At 44.5% G+C, this 22,139-nt stretch overlaps 1 protein-coding gene across 1 annotated transcript in view; it reads right to left on the bottom strand.

Moving 5' to 3' along the window:
* The window catches only part of igdcc3 (immunoglobulin superfamily, DCC subclass, member 3), a 73,712-nt gene extending 54,292 nt beyond the window's left edge, over positions 1–19,420 (bottom strand). The window contains exons 1-2 of the mRNA XM_028957052.1: positions 19,087–19,420; positions 12,130–12,435 (exon numbers count right to left, since the gene is read on the bottom strand). Of these exons, the coding sequence (XP_028812885.1) occupies positions 12,130–12,435; positions 19,087–19,147 (367 nt within the window). The 5' untranslated portion in view covers positions 19,148–19,420. The remainder of the gene's footprint in view (positions 1–12,129; positions 12,436–19,086) is intronic.
* Positions 19,421–22,139: the final 2,719 nt, after the last annotated feature.

Here is a 22,139-nt window from a genome sequence, read left to right as displayed (position 1 = left end):
TACACCCCTCCCTCCAGGCGGGTGGGGGGTTAAGAGGAAGAAAAGGGCGAACCAAGGAGGAGGAGGAGGAGGTAAAAGTAGGAGGGGTCTTCTGCTCCACTGCACTCCCAGGGGTCACTGCTCCCTAACTGACCCTCCCCCCGCCCAACCGTACCCCGACTTGGACCAACCCCCCCAAGCTGACCTCTGGTCCTGGCATCACAGAGTCAGTGCATAGACTCAAACACTGGGGGAGGGGAGGAGAGAATGAGAAGAGAGAAAGAAATGGGGAGAGAGGGGGGGAAATATGACCAATGACAAGGGGCTCATCTGTCAGTCTGTTTGATGGACAGATACATATTCATTAATCTCTCTTTCTTTCCTATCTATTGTGTCCTGTCTCTGATTGGAAAAAAGACAGGAGGGGCTCACTGACTGGCTGTGTAGGTGCTCAGTGGAGGGAACCAGCAAAATCCTGAGGCTTAAACCTAACAATAACCAATTAGATCTTCATGTTTTGTAGACTTTTCATCAAATTGGTTACTGAAATGACATTTTTAACTTTCTTTCTTACCGAGATACAAGAACATCAACACAGAGTCACAGTAAGCATATGTACACGTACTTCAAAAAACACACCTATGTGAATGTAACATGAACATGCTTATAAGAAATCTGTCACACACAATCTCTGTCCCCTCTTCATAAAGGCATTCTCACACAACAGAGGCACACAGACACCCAGACAGCACACCAGACCCACCAGTCATGGTCCCTTCCTGCCCCTGTGTGCCCTTTGACCTCTCCTCTACCCCCCCCCCATCACAGCCTTCCATTACTCAGGAATTTCACAATGAGACCTAATAGAGTCCAAAAGGGAACTTTTTTCCTTGTTGAAAAGGCATGGGTGGTCCAGACAGAGACCTTCATGACCTTCTAAACAAACCCCCTTAAAAAATCCCCTAAACAATGAAACACACCAATGACTGGAAGCACCAGTCCCAAGGTCAAAGTTAAGTTTACTTAAGTCTAAAACTAGTACTGGAGTTGAATAAAATACAAAAATTGGGACATGAATTTTCATTTTGATATGTTGTTGCACCATCTCTGGTCTCTTACTTTTTCCATGTTAGTCACATTTGAAAATCTCAGACATGAAATAATATTAAATATTAATCAAAGACAATGTGAGTAAATATAAAATGCGGTTAAGTGAAGGCTGGGGTGGGAGTCCACTCCAGGGATGGACTTGCTGCTGCAGAACCCAAGACACTAGTGAAAGTCAAAGTACTGTGTGGTGACAGTACTTTGCTCAGTGGCACCTCAGTGACACCTTGGCGGCTCAGGGTTCAAAAAAGCTACCTTACGATTACCCACTAGGCCAACACAGCCCCGTGACATGCTGACGTGACAGCCGAGAATCACTCTGAAGGGTGAAGTCCATTCACAGCAGAACCTGAAGGCTTCAAGACTCCTGAAAACTGACAGGCTGAGATCAAACACAGAGATGAAGAGAGTTGAAATACAGTGAGTGACAGCAGCATTTCACCCTCGCTATCTGATGCCAGTCAACGTTACTGTAGTTTTCATTCAAAACGAAGGAGACAAAGAAAAAATATGGCAGGAAAGGAACATAGCAAAAGCACCTGAAGTACACTGTTAATTGGAATATCATGGATATGAGACTATACGCACTTTAGGGCGATTATGAGAGACTTAAAGTGTCAGTGGTATGGGCATGGACCGCTGTCAGCAAGGAAATGCAAACATGAGAATCCTCATCCTCCTCATCCTCAGCCTGGCAGTCGGCCACCCACAGCACAGCTCTCCATCCCCCTGCCACACGGCTCTGTTCCAGCCCGCCCTGTTGGTGTCATGACCTTGGCACAACAGGCACCGGGGTCTTCATCTAGGAGGGGCTGGCAGGCTTAGCAGAAATCACCAGGAGGCAGAAGCAGCAATTCAGAGGGGAGGCACAGCCCACAGCAAATAAAGAATTTGTAAATCACAGATTTTATCAGTTTAAAGAAACACCTTTGTCATATACCATATTAGTAATGTAAATTACTTTTGTGCTCTGAATACAATTGTATTACTCTAATACAAATACAAATACCCATGTACATGTTCAATCATTAGGGTAAAAAAGATATTTTGATAGATAGATCAGTTTGATAGCCCTTGTAACTGGATGCTGATGGAGGATAGAGCAAGATAATGAGAGGCTGGCAGACTCTTGTCCCACACCCCAACAGGGCCAGATATCCAAATGATGATGGTGGAAAAAAAGAAAATGCCGGGCATTTCCAGAGAGCTCAGCCATTTCAAATCCTGGCAGAATCTGCTGGTTTTCTCATACAGTCTGATCTATGACCATATCAGTCTTTTGCCCTCAAATGAACATCTCAAAGAGAAATAAAAGCCTGATTGAGATAAATGAATCATTGGAGAATATTATCTATACAATGTAAACAATGTGTAATATAAGATTTTTCTGGATCTATTTTTGCACTATTTTATTGCATTTTCATGAATATGAGTCGGGTGGTGCATGATTTATCAGTGTAATATTTAGTCTCATATTTAGAAATAATAAGGACCATTTGCAAAGCATTAGTTAAATATTGCGGTAAATCATGAAAATGTGGTCTAGATGTAGAGCATATCGCTTAGAACTATTTACATTCATATAATTATGTTTTATACCATAGGCTAGGCCCTATTTTTAGGATGCTGGCAAGGACTCTCTATTGTAAGTCAAACGTCACAAGTCATACAAGATAACTTGCACAGCCAAAAAAAAAAAGAATGCCATAATGCATTATAATACTTATGAAAGCTGATACTAAGCATGCATCATCACACTGAGTCCAGAGGCGATGGCCACCTGAAGACAGGCTGCATAAGCAGCTAGCAGGATGCCACAGCTTCAATCCTTCAGCTCCTCCCAGCCACACTGCCCTGGCATATTGTACCTGACAATCTCTCACAGAGACGAGGCGTGAGGCGAAGAGATGGGAGAGAACAGAGGAAGAGCCATGAAAAACAAGAACAATGCACAGACAGATAAATTATAATGACACTCGCTGCAATAATAAAAAGCATATTGAGTTCAAATTTCACAAACCTATTGGACAAACCTATTTGTATTTCAAGGTACAAGAACACTTAAATGCTTAGATATGTTGAGAAATCGTCCCCCATCTTTTCCACAGCCACCTGTCCACTACACCCTCTTCCCTGAGTCTTAATTAGATGTCTCCAAGTTCCACGCCTGACTGAGCTACGCCACCACCACCCCCTTGATTCTGCACTTGAGTGCCCTTCCAGCAGCCCCCCGAACACGCTCTCAGCCAGGGGCTGGGGGGTGGTGCACTGCGAGCCCCCGGAGGTGGGGGGCAGGATGAAGAGGTGATGAGGAGGAGGTGCTGGTTTGAGGGTGGGGGCTTGTTTACCAGACAAAGGAAGAAGGAGAAAGATGGACAGATGAGTGTAAACTGGCACTGCCCAAACCCGCAGAGAAGCAAACATATGAGAAAGAGGGAGACAAAAGGAGACGGAACGAGAACCTAGAAGGAATAGGACAAGAAACTGGGAGAACTGGGAGCACCATCCATCTCTCCCAATCTAACACCCCCCCCCCCCCCCCCCCCCCCCCAAGCACAGCAACCCCTAAAGACGCTGGCATCGTTAGGCCTGGGTGCCTGGGGGTACGGCCACAAATGTTTTATGAATAGCCCCGGATAAAACCAAGAACAAAATCAAAGAATAAAGAACAAATATCTACCTTTTTGATCATGCACTACAGCCCCTGAAAAGCCATGAACGCACGTTGGCTTTTGGATGAGGGCGTCTGCCCAATGCCTCAAATGTAACATAATGAGGAGTCTTATGGATATAAAAAAAGAATGAATGTGCAGAGGATAATAAAAACATTACAGTTTGCATGTGAAAAAGCACTGGTCTACTGTACCATTAACGTTAAACATACACTCCTCTGTAATGTCCACATTACTTATTATTCAGCCCATTGTAACCCGCAATAATCGAGTGAAAATGAAAGATGATTAAAGCTATCAGCTGTTTTAGCCAGATCGTCCGATGACTTGACCCGACCTGAAATGCTAGACTAGCGCTAATTAGCTCTCGGTAACAACACGGGAGTCCTCTCAACTCTCCAGCCCCCCGATCCATAAATCTCGCCTGACAGCACCTTGCCATGATATATGTCCTCCAGGGTTAGCATAGCCGTTAGCAATGGTCGCCTTCTATTATTCTGACGGATGATGTATGAACAGCTAAGATGGTAAATTCTGCAAACTGATATGGCTTCTGACTCTCAGTCAAACAGACAAAGGATCATTAAGTTCTCATTAATCAATAAAATGCTGAAAATGTACAAAGGGTGAATCTCAACTCTAAAGCTTCCTTCAAATGTGGTCCACAAAAGTGGCCCAAGAAGGATTGATCCTATGTCATGATCCATTATAACTCAGCTTTCGTGGCAAAAGAAACATCACTTCAAGATGCAAGGGTAAAAATCTGGAGACGCTCTAATGATCCACAGCACTGCGGCCTTCAAAAACTCCTAAAAAAAGGTAACATGCATTGTTCGCATAGACTAGCTGGCGCAGCGACCGCAGGTGGTGCGGTTTCTTCTTGTCTGTTCAATGACTGGTGGTAGACTGTGTCCATGTCAATAAGACGCCCAATGCTGGCTGGAACACTCAGCGGATTTGTCTTCTTTTTTTTTATGGGCACCTTTCGGCTCCCTTTTAATAAACCGCTTTCATCTCTCCACATGGTTTCTCTTCTTTTATCATCCCCGTCTTATTCAGTAGGGCTGGTGTATACATCGAAGAAGACCGGCTGCACAATCAGATCATAAAAAGCCTGGCGAACATACCCCCGCTGGGTCTAAACCCGGAGAGAGAACAGGAGAGAGAAAAAAATCGGAATCTGCTGAGAACCTATTTATGTTTATTTGCATTTTTCCGGACCTCATCTCATCTCTCCGACTCCCTTCGCCTCTTTGACTACTTGCTGAAAACGCTCCATTGCAAAACTCGAAATCTCCCCTCCGGGGCTCCCAAGGTCAATTACGGCCCCCATTCCTGAAAGGAACAGAGGGACAGAAATACACTGGAACTTAACAAAGCTTAAACTCTTTCCAATTAATGCTAAAAAGGAGACAAAAGCTCGTCTCTTCTATTGATCCTAAAGGCTATTTTGTAACAGGGCTTTTTTTTTGTGATCAGTTGCTTGGTGACAACTCGGCACAGTCGGGCAAGGAGAAAGGGAGTCCGGCTCGGCCCACCGTGTAGCCCCCTGAACCCCACCTCAGTGATAAAAAGCTTCCTGAGCCCCAGCTAATGAGAAAGGAGAGATGACGAGAGAGGGGAGAGGGAGCGAAAGGAACCACTGGGAGGGAGGGAAGTCATCAAAGAGATAACCCCCCCCCCCAAAAAAAAAAGTAAGTGTTTCCTGGAAAGAAGGGTGATTGAGAGGGTCAACGGGGGAGCCTTGCTGCACCAGCACCCAACAGCGCGCTCACAGAGAGACGGCCGACAACCGAATAAGAAAGCAGATTTATGGAGGAGAGCTGGAGAAGGCAGTCCTGGAAAGAGTCGGGGGGACGGGGGGGTTCCTTTTGGTCCAAAAAGGAGGAGCATAAAAAGGCCTCACTTAATCGCACCTCCCTTCGTGCTTTAGGTTCCCTCCATAGCAGGAGTTCTGGGGGGATGGGCTGCAGTGATGAAAATTAGCCTCCGGTACAAATTGAACGCGAGCCGCACGGACGCCGACCAACACACGGCGTGCGAGAAAAGGAACAAGAAAGGCGTCTTTGATCATGGCGAGTCTGGGGAGCAAGCCTGTATCACCTCTCTTGAAAATGGAGGTGGGGGTGGGTGTAAGGCGGTCAGGACCAAGAGAGACGGCCAAAAAGAAAAGAGGAGAGTGCAGGGCCGCCAACCGGTCGATTAGACAGACGTTAAAAGGAGGAAAGGGAGAAGAAATGTTTAGAGCGCTTCTCATATGCTAAGCGGCCCGGCTGGGGAAGGCCCATTACTGCACTCCTCATTAGAGGCCCGGTGACGTAGATGCCACACTGCCATGCACACAAGGCTGTGCTTGTGTGATTTTGGTCAAAATGGCCCCGTGATGCCACCGCTTATCAATCTTGGCTTTTTTATTGCATCACTATAAGAAGAAATTAGGTGGTTTTTAGCAAGATTTCCATACATGCTACTGACACAAAATCATGCTTTTTTTGTGGTGGAAGAGATTCTGCCGCCTAGGTCCAGGCTGTTATTCTTTATTGAACTAGTAACCAATCACTTTACATATCTCCTCTACATCATAGTATACTTATTTTTGTAAAAAACTATAATGAAGCAATAAATCATGCATCATTACTTCTCCAGTAAATGGCCTGGATTTGTAGAAATATAGTGTTGATTAATAAAATAATTGATTTTTGAAAGAAAGCAGTTAGATCAGCTCAACCCCCATGGGTGTTTATGCTGGTTTATGCCTTAATAATAAAAGCAGCAGTGTGCTAATGGAGTTGTAACGTAACAAGTCCTCCATCCTCATTATCTTCTGTGCATTACTCCTTCAGTTTTATCCATTCATCCATAAACACACACACACACACATACACTCTGGGGCTGTTGTTTCCACCCCAGCACACATCATCCAACATCCCATCAGTCAAGACCCTCCTAGCCTGAAATAAGAAAAGGGGGAAAAAACTTCACATCACTGCTTTCAACCAGGAAAGTATGGATTTTCCTTCATGTGTTAACAAGACCCACAGAGGAATGGAAGAGACCTCCAAGATGATTGGTGTATGAGTCTCAAGCACGATATCTGTAGTTTCTCTGATCGAGGATGTTGTTTAAAATTCAAGAGCTGACTTGGTGCAGATTTGGACGCATGTAGAGGAATCTTATGGGAAAATTCACCAGCATGCAGCACCCACAGAGTGTCATGTGAATCTGAGGGACCAAACATCTGCATTACTTCACTCAAGAACAGGTGGAAACGTGAGATCTGAAATATAAATAACAAACAGTCTTTAATGTCTCATGCAGACCAGAGTTGACTTCCTCCAAGTACACACCCTAAGCCCAAATAAAATGGACCCAATCATGTTCCGGCATAAATCATCTGCTGTAACTTTTAAAAGGAGACACGCGGCTGCGGAGATGCTGGAATATAGAAGCAACGCACACGGCACCATGAGAGCTGTGCGAAGTCAGCGAAGATACTATAGACCTGCACTAACATTGTAGTTGTAAATGTAGAAAAAATGTTTCTCTCGCATCCTTGTACTTCATTATTCATTCATGTGTCAGTCAGATTTCAATAACTTTTCCAGAACTTTATTTGTTTATTTTGTATTCAAAACTTCTCAAGGTCTGGAAAATTCTCTTTTCAAATTCCATGATTTTTCTAGGCTTTTAATGACTGTAGGGACTCTGATTGTGAATCACTGAAGCACAGCACAAGGTGACACAACAAAATGTGTCCTTTGTATTTAACCATCACCCTTAGTGAGCAGTGGGCAGCCATGAAAGGCACTCAGGGAGCAGTGTACCTTGTTCAAGGGGACCGCAGTGAAACCCACAACCTTCCAATTTTGAGTTCAATTCCATACCCACTAGGCCACCACTGCCCCATTTATTAGCATTCGTTAAGGAGCAGTCAAAAGGTCTTTCCTGCTTAGATCAAACCATTTATCAATTACCAATGAATGAGCATGCACACACACACACATACACTCTCATACACACATAGGTCAAACCTATGAAATATCCAGACACACCGAATGTCACATCTTTTGTTAGTTCGATCACACTGGAAAGAAAAACTGAGGTCAGTGGGTCAGCGGTCAGTAACACAGCATCGTTAAACTGACAGAAGGTCACAGAGCAGGGGTCACTAAAGAGATTCAGACAGCAGAAGGAGGGGTCACTGGCTGAACTGAGACAAGCAAAGATGAGGAAGACTGCAGGACAAGGGTCAACGTCCAGAAAACAGGACTACATTCTTATTGGTTTATTATGGTCTTACGATTTATTCACATGTCAGTGAAAATTAACAAAAATGTTCACAATACAGAATATGTTAAATGGCTAATTAGCATAAAGAGGATACAAGATATCATCTATCAGGCTTGGATCCTTGATTTTTTCCTTTGAGGTATATAGACCTTGTAAAAGCACAAATAACTAACAAATGGGCCCAATGTTCTGGATTCAGCAGTTATGGATGGTGAGTAATGACAGTAAATCTTGATTTGTCATCATTTACATGAAAATTCAAAAACTGAAAACAAGAAGCCAACACTGTCATTTATAAAACAAGATGCATTTAAAAATATTGAAGTAGAGACATTAAGACGTGCAGCTGAAGTGAAAATAAAGTCACATGGTGTAACGTTGTGAATTAAACATTAATTAAAGATCTTGATTCCATCTCCATACTGCACGTTCGTTACTCACATGACCGCCTGTTGCCGGGTTTACAATTCAATCAATTGAAAAGCTTTCCTTCTCACAGTCAGTCATTCTCACGTAAGGAACGTTAAAGGTTTTTTTTTTCCAGAAGCGGTGCTAAAACAGACTTGGCAGCCTGACCTTCAGAGATGGAGTACCTGGGAAGAGGCTTAAAAGGCTTCTAGTATCGAACTCCGCCAGATGCTGGACTTACTTCTTTCTTGATTCCTTTTTTTGTTGCTGGTGAGAAAAGCTCTGATCTGAGTGACGCCCCTTTCCAACTGAGCTCCGAGACCAACAACATTATAGAGAACAGTGGCCCTGAACTTGAGGCCACTGTTTCCTCCACTGCCACCGCCAACGACCTCCACCAAGACTTCAGCAGGGTTCTAAAAAACACGGGCCTTAAATACAGCTCTTTACTGATATATGTTGTTAGGCAACATACCCAGAACTTGCTCGAATTGAAAGTAAAGTGATTGTCATTGTGATACATTGGAGTACAGCACACGGTGCACACAACGAAATGTGTCCTCTGCTTTTAACCCATCACCAGCAGTGGGCAGCCATGACAGATGCCCGGGGAGCAGTGTGTGGGGACGGTACTTTGCTCAATGACACCTCAGTGGCACCTTGGCGGATCGGGTTCAGGTCCAGAAGAGCCCTGAGATGGGTTTCCTTGTTCCAATGCACGACAGCATGATCTGAGCTGGTGATGCTTCACTCTCGCTGAAGTGTGCTTGAGTGAGTGTGTGTGTGTGTGTGTGTGTATGCCCAATCAAGCTGATGCATTGCTTTATTATTTAACTTTAAGAGTTCAAGCTTTTCTGTAGACTGCCGTAGTGCACACATTTTCACACCACCACTGTGTCCATTGGTTCACTGACACTCTATACTGAAAATCCAGCACTGGTGTGTGTGTGTGTGTGTGTGTGTGTGTGTGTGTGTGTGTCACAACATACAGCAGGTATCAGCTTGTCTCCATGACATGCAGTATGATGTATTACCTCACTTTGCCGTTCTCTAGTCTACAGCAGTAAAAAAAAAATCAATAACACACACCTACGCTGAGATTCCGACAATGAAAAGCATAACACTAACCACCTCTGTACACACGCCGTGCCGGTGGTGGCAATTTACATCCGGTGGGTATGAACCTCATCCAGCACGGGGCCAATCTCATTATCTCCGGGGCCGGGATTTTACTCGAAATGGTAAAGCGCCGTTCCTTCTCCTCAGAATACAGCATCACGGTAAACGCTCCTCATTAAAGAAACGTCTAATTAACGCCCCCATAACGTGGCTTTTAGTGGCCTGCGCTGCTCTCTGCTCAGCCACACACACCCACAGATGCGCTGAGCACTAGCAGAGGAAGGAATAGGCAGTACTCTGCTCAGGGCTTCCAGCTGCTATTAAACTGGGAGATCAAAACGGCTTAGGCGGCCGAGAGATGGTACCCTGATGGAAGCGCAGGGCGCGGTCGATCATGAAGCGAACAGATGAAGAACAAGAGCTATAGAGAGAGTGAGACGTGAGGGACCATGGAATAAAGCATTCATGCTTTTCATATTCCGAACATATTCCTCTTGAAAGTATTTCTGAAAAAATAACGTTTCCGAAACGACATTTACAAAATGATTCATGTGTAGCAGTGCAACATGAAAAAGTGCCACATTCCCACACCCCTGTACAACCACTACAGAATTCATTGGTATTGAAATGTTGGACACAAAATCCATTTTACCACCTTGCAGCAGGGCCGTCTACAAACCTACTAGCTGTCTGGACTGGAGCGCCCTCGAGGGGAACAAGCATCCCTTCCAGAATACATTTCACAGTAACGGCATGTCTGCTAGACACACCAATTGATCGGCAAATTTGCCTATGCAATTTTTCACATAAGGGACTAGAAAAAGAGAGGAGAGAGAGAGAGAGAGAGAGAGAGAGAGACTGGAAGATATAGACAAAGATCTGGGATGAGAGCAAGAGTGACAAGAGAAAGAAAGATAGAAAAACAGACAGAGAGAGAGAGAGAGAGAGAGAGAAAACATTCACAAACTCATCCTTGATCGTTCTAGATAGTAGTAAATCGGTTGAATGTAGTTGCTCTTCTGTCGGTCTGCTCAGTGCCTATAGCTCTCCCTGTCTCTCTCTATCTCTCTCTCATTAAATTACCGAGAGACTTGTCAAAGTTAAGATTGAACATGTCAGGCAACACTGGCACAATTTATAGTGCGTCGTAAAGTCTGAAAACTGCAGTTTGAGTGAAACCTCCACAAACATTCTACCAAACGTACATAAAAATCCCATTTGTTTTTAGTCATATAGACACAAGAGTAACAGAGCGAGAACAGAGGGAGGACTGGTGGCCTTTTTTCATCTATTGGCATTGGTGGCATGAGAACATTGTTCTGAAGGACACAATGCCGTTGCAAGTCTCCAGGACCTGCCTGGAACAGGGGACTTTTCATACAAGATGACTGTCTGAAAAAAAAACTTAGCCTTGATGTCAGCAGCCAGCAAGCGAGCCACCGACGACTCTCGAGATCAATTCACGTCCGACAAAGAGGAACACCGACGCGCAGCACGCAGGGATTTAGAACACGGCGGGTCAGCATACGAGCAGAGGCCGAATAATATATATCACTGCTGAGACGCCGACGGGCGAGCGGCGCCGCACAAAGGGAGGTGAAGTCCTACACGCCGATTCATCTTGGCCAAAAGACGGAGGTCTTTGTTCACACGCTGAATTCCTCAACCCAGGCATCTCTTTCAGAGATCAAGATAAAGAAGTTCCAGCGCGCACCAGCCCATCCCGCCGGTTATGGCACCCACCTGCTGCCGGGGAGACATCTGAGGCAATGATGAGGATTTACTGAAGACGGCCCAGTTTCATCAGTGTCAAGGGGCCGGGAAAAGGTTACTAAATGGCGAGACATGAGCCATGCTGAGTATCTATTATGGCCTATTACTATCTAAAGGGCAGCATTTTCCAGTTGTGTCACAATCTTACATCAACTCTATGGAGATTTTTTTTTCACAGTGCTATAAAAATGTCACATTTTCTAGTTCACTAGTCCATCTGCATGTTGGTTTTTGTTGTCCAGAACGAGGAAATAAGATATGTGAGAGCTGTCAATCTTGTCTACAGGCTCCTCCCATTTTAAACTTTGTTCACAAAAAAGGTCATTTTCAGGGTGGGTGGGTAGTAAGTTTCAACTTGTCAAGACATATTTAACTAACATGTACTTATTTTGGTATCTCCTGAAGACATATTTCATGTACTACATTTAATCTACAGCAGTTTTTTGAAAATAGTGCCCTATGCCATTGGTTGAAACTTAGCACTGCTAAATTTTCTCCGGTCTACCATTACTAAATAGAAAAATTATTGGTGCTGGTGATATAAAACCAAAATATGTCAGTAATCATATTGGCCAACATATTCATACCAAGGACTCACTAACAAAACGTCTCCAAGTCCACCAAGTCATTCTTCTAGCTGGTCAAGCGGGGCAATGCGTCAGCTGATATATGTTTGTGGTATTGGAGAATATTCCAATGAAAACATTATCTCCTGCGCCATCACAGCGCTAGTGATCTTCAACATGCGGATCAGACATGTAGAGAAGGAAGTGGTACTCACTCGCTGCCTGGACCCGAGCCTTGCGGCTGACCACCATTCCAAAGGAATTCTGGGCCATGCACTCATAGTCTCCTTCGTCAGACGAGCCATCGGCCTTGGTCTTCTGGAAGCGGCTGATTAGCAGCGTGCCGTTGAGGAATATGGCGGAGTTCTGGTTCTGCGCCAGCGGCGTGCCGTTGCGCCACCACTGAGTCGTGATTGGTGGGATGCCCTCCACTTGGCAGTGGAGCATGAGGGGCTGCTCCTGCACGGCGATGATGTCACTGGGCTCCAGCGTGAAGGAGAGCTCGGCACCTGCGGCCACACCTGCACACACACATGCACATATATTTTAGTATAGTTAACGCTACATATCACATGATATCGCTTTGAATTTGAGCATTAGCCGCCTGTGCTTCTTGCTTTATTGTCCCCGGGGTCAAAGGTCACGGCAGGAGAGGCGATCCCTGTCGGCTACTGGGTAAATCACTTGGCTCTCAGCCTCCTGCGCCGGAAATCTGAAACGCGCAGCTGGGGCCTTGTTCCGCCGTGACACGCAAGGTTACTGATTAAAGTACGGCGGTAGCAGGAGGTGGTTACGCCACCGAATCCGAGGTGGGATGGAATTCAGCCAGCGTTTGTGGGGTGGAAAGGCCACGCAGCGGTAAAAACCAGAAAGAGAGACGGGCCACGTAGAGCCACTGTGAAATCTGAGCCGGAGGGTCTCACACCGGGGGCCGCGGTTCATGTTTCACTCTGATCTTTTTGTCGGGAGGGATGGCGACAGTTGTGTGTTTAAGGGGCTGTGAGAAGAAGGTTAAATATCGAGGTTAAGGGGACACCCCAGAGTTGAGGACACATTAACACACATAACCACTGTAGTAATCATTTCATTTGTAATCTGTAAAGGACTCTTAGCCAGCAGAAATATAAACCCAGATCAGCACTGACAGAGCACAGAGCCACAGTTGTCTCCCTCCATTACCCACACTGGGGAAAGAGGGAGACAGGTACACTACAGAGAGCAAGACAGACAGTCAGACAGAAATAAAGAAAAAGAGAGAGACAGACACACACACACACTAACACACAGCAAGAGAAAGTAAAGAAGTTAGAACATAAATACCCGAGTTACTTCTCATCAAAGAAAGACCCTGTGGTGGGGAGAAGAGAGAAACAGGTAGACTGACTAAAGAAAGACTCACAATAGAGACAGACAGACAGCTAGACCAAAGAGAAAGAGAGAAATTTAGATCATAACATATGTCTCATTAAAAAAGACTATCTGCAGCTAAAGAAAGAGAGTAAGACAAGAAAATAGATAGATAGATAGATAGATAGATAGATAGATAGATAGATAGATAGATAGATAGATAGATAGATAGATAGATAGATAGATAAAAAAGAAGTTGATAAAAAGAGAGTAATAGTGTGTTGTCCTGTCATGTGCATTTATCTGAGATGGTGTATAATGCTGGTCTACAGGTCTTATTAAAAAGAGACACACACACCCTCCTTAAGGCCCTCTCTCCCAATGATATTCTCACCAGTATTATTATTCAGCACAATGACAGCTGGGTAAAGTGGTCTTCATTAACAGGGCGCTAAATCTCGAAATAACAAGTGGGGGTCCGGCAGCTTCTCCTGCACTCGGGGGCACAGGGTGTCGGGTTCCAGCCGCTGGCAGTCCCCTCCGTGGGGCACCGATCAGGGGTCAGGGGAGAGGAGGGCGTCACAGCCCACATTCTTCACTAGAATGCAGGGACGCTTGGATAAACTCATCAGGGAAGAGGAATCGTTGTTAACCAATGAAAAGTCGGGGGGCAGAGTTAAACATTCAGTATCTCTTTCACTCTTTCTAAAGGAAACCGTATTCCACTTGTTATGCTGTTTGTGGGCCTATGGCCTTTATTTGCAGTCTTATACAGAGCTTGTCTTTAGTTTTATTTTGGGGCTTTTAAATATTCACAGATACGTCACCTCAAATATGAATCAATTTCCTCATTTCATATGACATTTCTCAAAGAAAGACGAACTGGGTAACACTCTGGAGGCATATGTGGTACTTATAAACTGTTATATATGCACACATTAAAGGCAGTGAAGGGCCACAAGCTTAGACCAGTGTCTGATGGTCTTTAGTTCCCTGCAGACTCTGTCAGCGTAATGAAACCCCGGCAGACCCGGAGCATTGCATGGTTGCTACATTTAAACTGTTGGCTGCAGTGAACAGGACTACTGCTGTCTGCTTTGTGGTTGTGTTGTGTGTCAGATGGAGATTTAACATTTTAAAGACATTTTTAAGATTCTAACAGAATTATAAGATAAGATAAGATAAGATAAGATAAGATAAGATAAGATAAGGTGATCCTTTATTAGTCCCACAAGTGGGACATTTACATTGTCATGGCGGGAAGTGGACAGTACAAGATAAGAGCAGCAAATGACAATAGCACAGACACTATGTCGACTGTATAATATAAAAATTCACTGTACAAATAAGCAAATAAATAGTCCTAGAATAGCAAAATAAAACAGTGAATGTGAGTTGTAAAAATAAAAATATGTCTGTATAAACATAAAAGAAATATTTGTAAGATTTTACATGTGGCATATTGTAGTATATTTGTAGTATATATGTACAGTCCAGGTTATATTCCTGGACTGTAGCGGCATGTTTAAACAGACGGGTACATTGATGGGTAAGAGCACGTGGGGTGTAGTTTTACAGGAGGACTAAAACCCCAAAATTACACAGATGAACTCATTTACAACCTCTAAAGTACATTTAAATATGATTTAGAATTTAATAGTACTGGAAAATAAGCAATAAAGAGCTTTAATTTGAAATGAATATCCATTACACGAAAAATGTCATGTCTCCTGTTTTGATGCCTTATGACTTTGAACCAAATTGGGTTTGGGGAGTGACTGCACTGTAGTTTTGAAACTTTTCCCTTCATGCTCTAAATTAAAGAACTCACTCATCAAACTTCACCATTTTTTTAGAATCACAAGCATGAAGCTCATCAGAGAGCCCTTATCCACAAAATACTTCAGAGGACACAAAAATCACCACCAACACACACAGACGTCTCTGTCCTCTGTCCTGTGTGTGCTTTGGGGGGGGTGCATGTGTGCGTGTGTTTAATGCCAAGCTTTCAAAAATGTCACAGGGCATTAACAGGAATAAAACATGTGAGGAATCGAGATAAGAGCTGAACGTCACCACCACACGCTTAAGTCAACAAAGCACACGTGTTAACACCGCACAGATATGAACGAAAACCGGGGGAAGAACAGCCTGTGCCCTTTCAAAGAACACACAAATCATGTCCCCTGTCAAGCTTCACTGTCCTGATGGGCATCCTTGAACTGCCAGTCTGGGACCAACCCCGGGAACACGCTGCTGTATTATTATGATCTAGAGCAGCAGATATCAGATCCGACAGCGGACGGCCAGCGCCACACATCGAGAGTCGCGGCAATCGGAGATCTGTTCACAGGGCCACCAGGTGAGGTACGAATGAAAGTGCACACATGATCCACAAATGAGTAAGGGACTAGCAGGAAATACAGAAAAATAAAGCAGAGACACAGTAGAGACCCCAGATACCCACAATGCCACCAAAATGTGATATATAACATACAGTTGGTACGGAAAGTGTTCAGACCCCCTTAGATTTTTCACTCTTTGTTATATTGCAGCCATTTGCTAAAATCATTTAAGTACATTATGAAAGTGAAAGGATTGTCATTGCAATACACTAAAGCACAGGACACGGTGCACACAATGAAATGTGTCCTCTGCTTTTAGGTGTAGAACCATCTCAAGGACGATCAGAAGAAATGGACAGCACCCGAGTTAAATATATGAGTGTCAAAGGGCCTGAATACTTAGGACCATGTGACACTTCAGTTTCTTTGTTAATAAATCTGCAAAAATATTAACAATTCTGTGTGTACATTAATAATGAAAAAATCCTATTTAATGTTTTTTTTTTACTATTTGACTGTAATATAACAACTGCTATGCAGTTATTATCTGTGATTGTGAGCATCAATCTCTATATATGTGAACAGATAGAGATGGATGTGTGTATGTGTGTGTGTGTGCCTGCGTCCGTGTGTGTGTCATTATCATTTCATTAGTTTCGATGCCACTGTTCATAATCATATTACAGTCACCAGCCATTACATATCTGGCATCTTCACCACCGTTGACACCGTTTCAATGTTATTGTGTTCCAGAGCTTGGCTGATGTTGCAGCTTTATTAAAAAAAAAAACCTACTCTCCTCCATTATCTTGAGTTTCCTTCCATCCCATGATTTCATTTTCAGTTTCCTACCAGAGCAACATATGCAAGTTAAATCTAGTGTGTTGCCAAACGACTGATGAAATATAGATCAACAAAGTCAAACATTAATAAAAAGACATGGCTGCATTATTGCACCCCAGCTGCCCCCGAACGATGGGGGAGGGTACCGAGAGCCAGGCGCCTGTCAGCCACAATGATGGGATCACCTGGACCCCCTCATTCTGAGCCCTGAATTACATCAGGTGCTCCCTCGACCCCCTCCCATCAAATCCCAGAAGCCTCAGCAGCAACCTCCTCCACCCTCTACTCTCCATCCTCTCACAAATGAAAACAAAGACTTCTATATGTGTGTCAGTTCCGTAGACATTACTTTTTTTTGCCACCTCTAGGTCTGCGGTCTCTACAATGCTTCATAATAAATCCGTGTGGCAGCAGGTTAGGATTTCTGTTTCTTTTAGTGAAATCTATGCCTCAAGCGAGGTTGTATTAAAAGACAAATGTAGCCATCAGCCTCACTGTACTACAAACAATATAAAAATTCACTGAGTCGTCCTCACAGTCTGGCACTTCCTGGTAATAATAGGGCTCTATGATTTCAGGCTGTCGGGTCTAACATGTGAATGTGTGCTGAGTCACTGTTTATATGCGACGCGGCCTGGACGTGCTGTTGCATGGGAGGCTGATTCTGTTTGCTTACAGCACATCTCCGAGACGCAGGCACTCAAACTCTGTCATCTGAATTTCATGAACACACTACAGTGTCCTCAAGGCCCATAGAAAACCCAGTTCCGATCCCATCCAACGACTGTACAGTAAAGCTAAGAAAGCATGAAGGGGGTCTCACTGTCATAAATAGAAGTGGAGAAAATAAAATGGATGAAAACTGGTCTGGAAGGCTACCAAGAGACCTACATCAGCACTGAAGGAAACTGCAGGAATATGTGATAAAAAAAAAAAAAATCCTGTATTCTCGGTTTTTCTGGACTATGGAGGTTTTCTTCCAAAGAAACATCTGGATCAAAACCAAAACCCCCTACCCACGGTGAAGCATGCTGGTGATTTTCTTCAGGCCGGAGGGAGTCATGAACAGTTCCAAATAGCAGTCACTTTTGACACCAAACCCTCAGGTGTCTTCTCGAATGCTGAAGATGAAGAGGAATTTCACATTTGGCACACTGCACATCTGTAGTGCAGTATTCCAGGAAATCCAAGGGAAAACATCACGTTTTTATCTTAAGCTGCTTTGTGGGTCAGTATGATGAAATCTTATAGCGGTTCAAGGTAACGTGAAGGCTGGCACACGCACAGCCACAAAGGTTCCTCGAAATATTTTCAGCTACATCATGAAATATCAACTGATTTAAAGTGAAGTGATTGTCACATGTGATACACAGCAGCACAGCACACGGTGCACACAGTGAAATTTGTCCTCTGCATTTAACCCATCACCCTGAGTGAGCATTGGGCAGCCATGACAGGCGCCCGGGGAGCAGTGTGTGGGGGCGGTGCTTTGCTCAGTGGCACCTTGGCGGATCGGGATTCGAACCGGCAATCTTCTGATTACGGGGCCGCTTCCTTAACCGCTAGGCCACCACTGCCCCAATTAACATGAACATGACTCCACATTCACAGTAAACTGCCTGCCAGCGCGGAGCATTGATGAAGAGCAGACGAGGGTCGAGTAAACAGCGTGACAAAAGTGCGGTTGATTCCATCTGACATTGGAAAAATCCGGTTTGCACATCTGGTCCAGATGTGTTCGTCTGTTGGGAGCAAGGTCTCGGCAGTATTGACAGGTCTCGGCAGCGGCACAGGCATCCATACAGGACCAGTAAGGAGAGATCCGTTCAAATTGACCCATTAATCATACACCCTAATATGAACATGAATGAAAGCGCAGCGAGACGTGGTGAGTCATGGTCCTGGCCTCTAACGTGCCATCGGCTTCTGCGTGGACACAATTCCTATATGAGCTGAGAGGGTCAGTGCTGCGGTCAGCTTCTGTGGACAAAGGACTAGAGGGACACGTTACAGCGGTTCATCCTCAAGACCCAAGCCAATCAGAGCCGCTTCACGACCACAAAATCTTCATCTCATCACATCAAGCAAACCCCGTTTCCAGGCCACTCGTCTGTCACTCGTGTCTGTCTGCTCGGCTGTATTTGTAGTGACAGTGTAGACTTGACTCCAACACTGTCTAACACACAACAGCTGACATACACAGCCGAGCAGCAGCAAAACCAGCAGAATGCTCATTTATAGTAACAATGAAAATATATATATTTTTAATGTTGCCCATGCACCTATGCATTGTGTTATTATTATGATGATGATGATGAACAACATTAACAATAATGCTGATTAATAATTTGTTGTTGTTACTGTTATTTGCCGAATACACGAAAAACCATTAATAGCGTGAGATTATCCTGCAGTGCGTGGGAGCGGGGGAGCAAGTTCACGTCCGGCCGTCAGAGCGCCATAATAAAGATGAACTTTATTCCCAGCAGGACGGTCGCGCATCATTGGTGAGAAAAGCGGACCTGAGCGAAACACGCAGGGCACGGAGGGCTAGGACGGGAGCTGCATGGTCAAGTTCACGATCACTATCAACAAATATATATATATATCAATATAAAATCACCATTCCACACTCACCCGCGCAGCACAGCAGAATTCCAAGGAAGAACGGATCCGCGCGGTGCTTCCCGGCAGCCATTTAAGTCACGTTGGGAATTCCTCTGCAGAATGTGTTTTATATACCAGTTTATTTATAAGCGATGCGAATGGAAGAAAAGCAGCGGCGCTTCTCGCGACCTCTTCACGCTCCGCACGCGCGCGCCATCTTACACGCTCACGGTCCGGCCGCGTCTCGCGCTCGCTTTTCCTTTACACCTCTCTCTCTCTCTCTCTCTTCCTTCTCTCTCTCTTCCCTATCGCTCTCTCTCTCTCTTCCTTCTCTCTCTCCCCGCTCGCTTTTCCTTTACACCCCTCTCTCTGTCTCTCTTCCTTCTCTCTCTCCCCGCTCGCTTTTCCTTTACACCTCTCTCTCTCTCTCTCTTCCTCTCTCTCCCCGCTCGCTTTTCCTTTACACCTCTATCTCTCTCTTCCTTCTCTCTCCCCGCTCGCTTTTCCTTTACACCTCTCTCTCTTCCTTCTCTCTCTCCCCGCTCGCTTTCCTTTACACCCCCCCTCTCTCTTCCTTCTCTCTCTCCCCGCTCGCTTTTCCTTTACACCTCTCTCTCTTCCTTCTCTCTCTCCCCGCTCGCTTTTCCTTTACACCTCTCTCTCTCTCTTCCTTCTCTCTCTCTTCCCTATCGCTCTCTCTCTCTCTTCCTTCTCTCTCTCCCCGCTCGCTTTTCCTTTACACCCCCCCTCTCTCTTCCTTCTCTCTCTCCCCGCTCGCTTTTCCTTTACACCTCTCTCTCCCCGCTCGCTTTTCTATTACACCCCTCTCTCTGTCTCTCTTCCTTCTCTCTCTCACCGCTCGCTTTTCCTTTATCACCCCCCTCTCTCTGTCTATCTTCCCTATCTCTCTCTCTCTTCCTTCTCTCTCTCCCCGCTCGCTTTTCCTTTACACACTCTCTCTCTTCCCTATCTCTCGCTCGCTCGCTTATCCTTTATACCGCCCTCTCTCTCTTCGTTCTCTCTCTCTCATACTTCCTTCTCTCTCTTCCCTATCTCACTCTACCCGCTCGCTTTTCCTTTACACCCTCTCTCTCTCCCCTATCTCTCTCGCGCTCGCTTTTCCTTTACACCCTCTCTCTCCTTTCTCTCTCTCTTCCTTCTCCCTCTCTCTCTTCCCTAGCTCTCTCTACCCGCTCGCTTTTAATTTACACCCTCTCTTCCTCCTCGCTCTCTCTTTCTCTCTCTCTCTCCCTGCTCGCTTTTCCTTTACACCCTCTGTCAATTCCTCTCGCTTTTCCTTTACAACCCCCTCTCTCTTCCTATTTATCGCGTTTTCCTTTACACCTCTCTCTCTCTCTCTCTCTCCCTCTCTCTCTCTGGGTCCACGTTGGAAGCTGCCACGCCTCCCCGCCTCCCTCTCCATCCTGCTCGCACCGATTTCAACAAAGGCGCCGGCGCTCCGCGGCCAGTCCGGTGCTGGCGGCTCCCGACATTCAAACAGACCGACTGAGCGCCTAACTAACGACGCGCAGAGGATTAGAAGCAAACGCAGAAAAGTGCGTTTCTCGTGTCGATTTAGGGCGTTCTGGGGCGGGAGGGAAATGGCGCAACTCGTGGTGAGAGGGCGACCTCTGTCGGCCGAAGAGGGTAGCGCCGTTCTCACCAGCCTGGCCACGGTGGGAACTGGGTCTACCAGTTCAAAAAAGCACACAGACATAATATTAGGACATTCCATTAGAAATTATATTTCAATTAATCTATATATAGTGCCTGTCAATGAAATAGCAATTTAGAGCTTCAGAACGAATATGGGAAAAGTAGTGATAAAAAACTGAATTTATAACAAAAATGTAAATAAAATAATGCGTCACACAAAAAACAATGAAGAAAATGATAAAGAGGCACTGGACTCAATTACACTGTGTATGTGCTAGTCGGGTATGGATTCCTGTGCTTTTCCAAAATATTTTCCAGAACAGTGCGTCCAGCCCATTCATATTACAAAAAAAGAATAGACAGAATTGACATTTTTTCAATAAAATATATACATTGCTGTTGTTTTTTGTAACTTGTGTGTCATGTAAGATCCAGAGGAACAGAGGTATTTAGGACCATGTGACATTTTTATGAGAACAATGACATCCTGGATGTCCTCACTCGGAAGAAGGGAAAAAATCTTTATTTCTTATTAAGTCAAATTAGTTACATAGTTATCAGTTTGACATTGTAGATGGTTCAGTAATGGATGAAATGTGATGAAAAAGTTTGACGTTTCTATATATGTGTGTATGTGTATACACATATACAAGATTGGACACACCTTCTCATTCAATGTGTTTTCTTTATTTTCATGACCATTTACATTGTTAGATTCCCAATCAAGATGGTTTGGGGTGAGCTGGACCGCAGAGTGAAGGCAAAGGGGCCAACAAGTGCTAAACACCTCTGGGAACTCCTTCAAGACTGTTGGAAAACCCTTTCAGGTGACGACCTCTTGAAGCTCATCAAGAGAATGCCAAGAGTGTGCAAAGCAGTAATCAGAGCCAAGGGTGGCTATTTTGAAGAAACTTGAATATAATATGTTTTCAGTTATTTCACCTTTTTTTGTTAAGTACATAACTCATCATGTGTTCATTCATAGTTTTGATGCCTTTAGTGAGAATCTACTGTGTAAATGGTCATGAAAATAAAGAATTGAACAATTTAATGAGAAGGTGTGTCTTAACTTTTGGCCTGTACTATGTCTGTGTGTGTCTATCTATTACACGCACACACACACACACACACACACAGTCAAGTCCATAAATGTTGGGACATTGACATAATTCAAATCCCTTTCACTCTATACACCAGAATGGATTTGAAATAGAATTGAAACCACAGTCTTTCAGCTTTAATTTGAGGTTATTTTCAAAAGTTTGTATACTTGTCTCTAACTTTCTAAGGGACCAAAAGTAATGGGCCAAATTAACAATCATAAATCAAACTTTCACATTTTATTTGGTTATTTGTCTGGTTATTATGGCAGTATGCTTTGCCTCATTGTCCATCTGCACAGTGAAGCGCTGTCCAATGAGTTCTGA

This window comes from Denticeps clupeoides, chromosome 16 (assembly GCF_900700375.1).
Source record: "Denticeps clupeoides chromosome 16, fDenClu1.1, whole genome shotgun sequence".
NCBI classification, from domain to species: Eukaryota; Metazoa; Chordata; class Actinopteri; order Clupeiformes; family Denticipitidae; genus Denticeps; species Denticeps clupeoides.
This window is presented reverse-complemented; position numbering and strand designations above follow the sequence as displayed.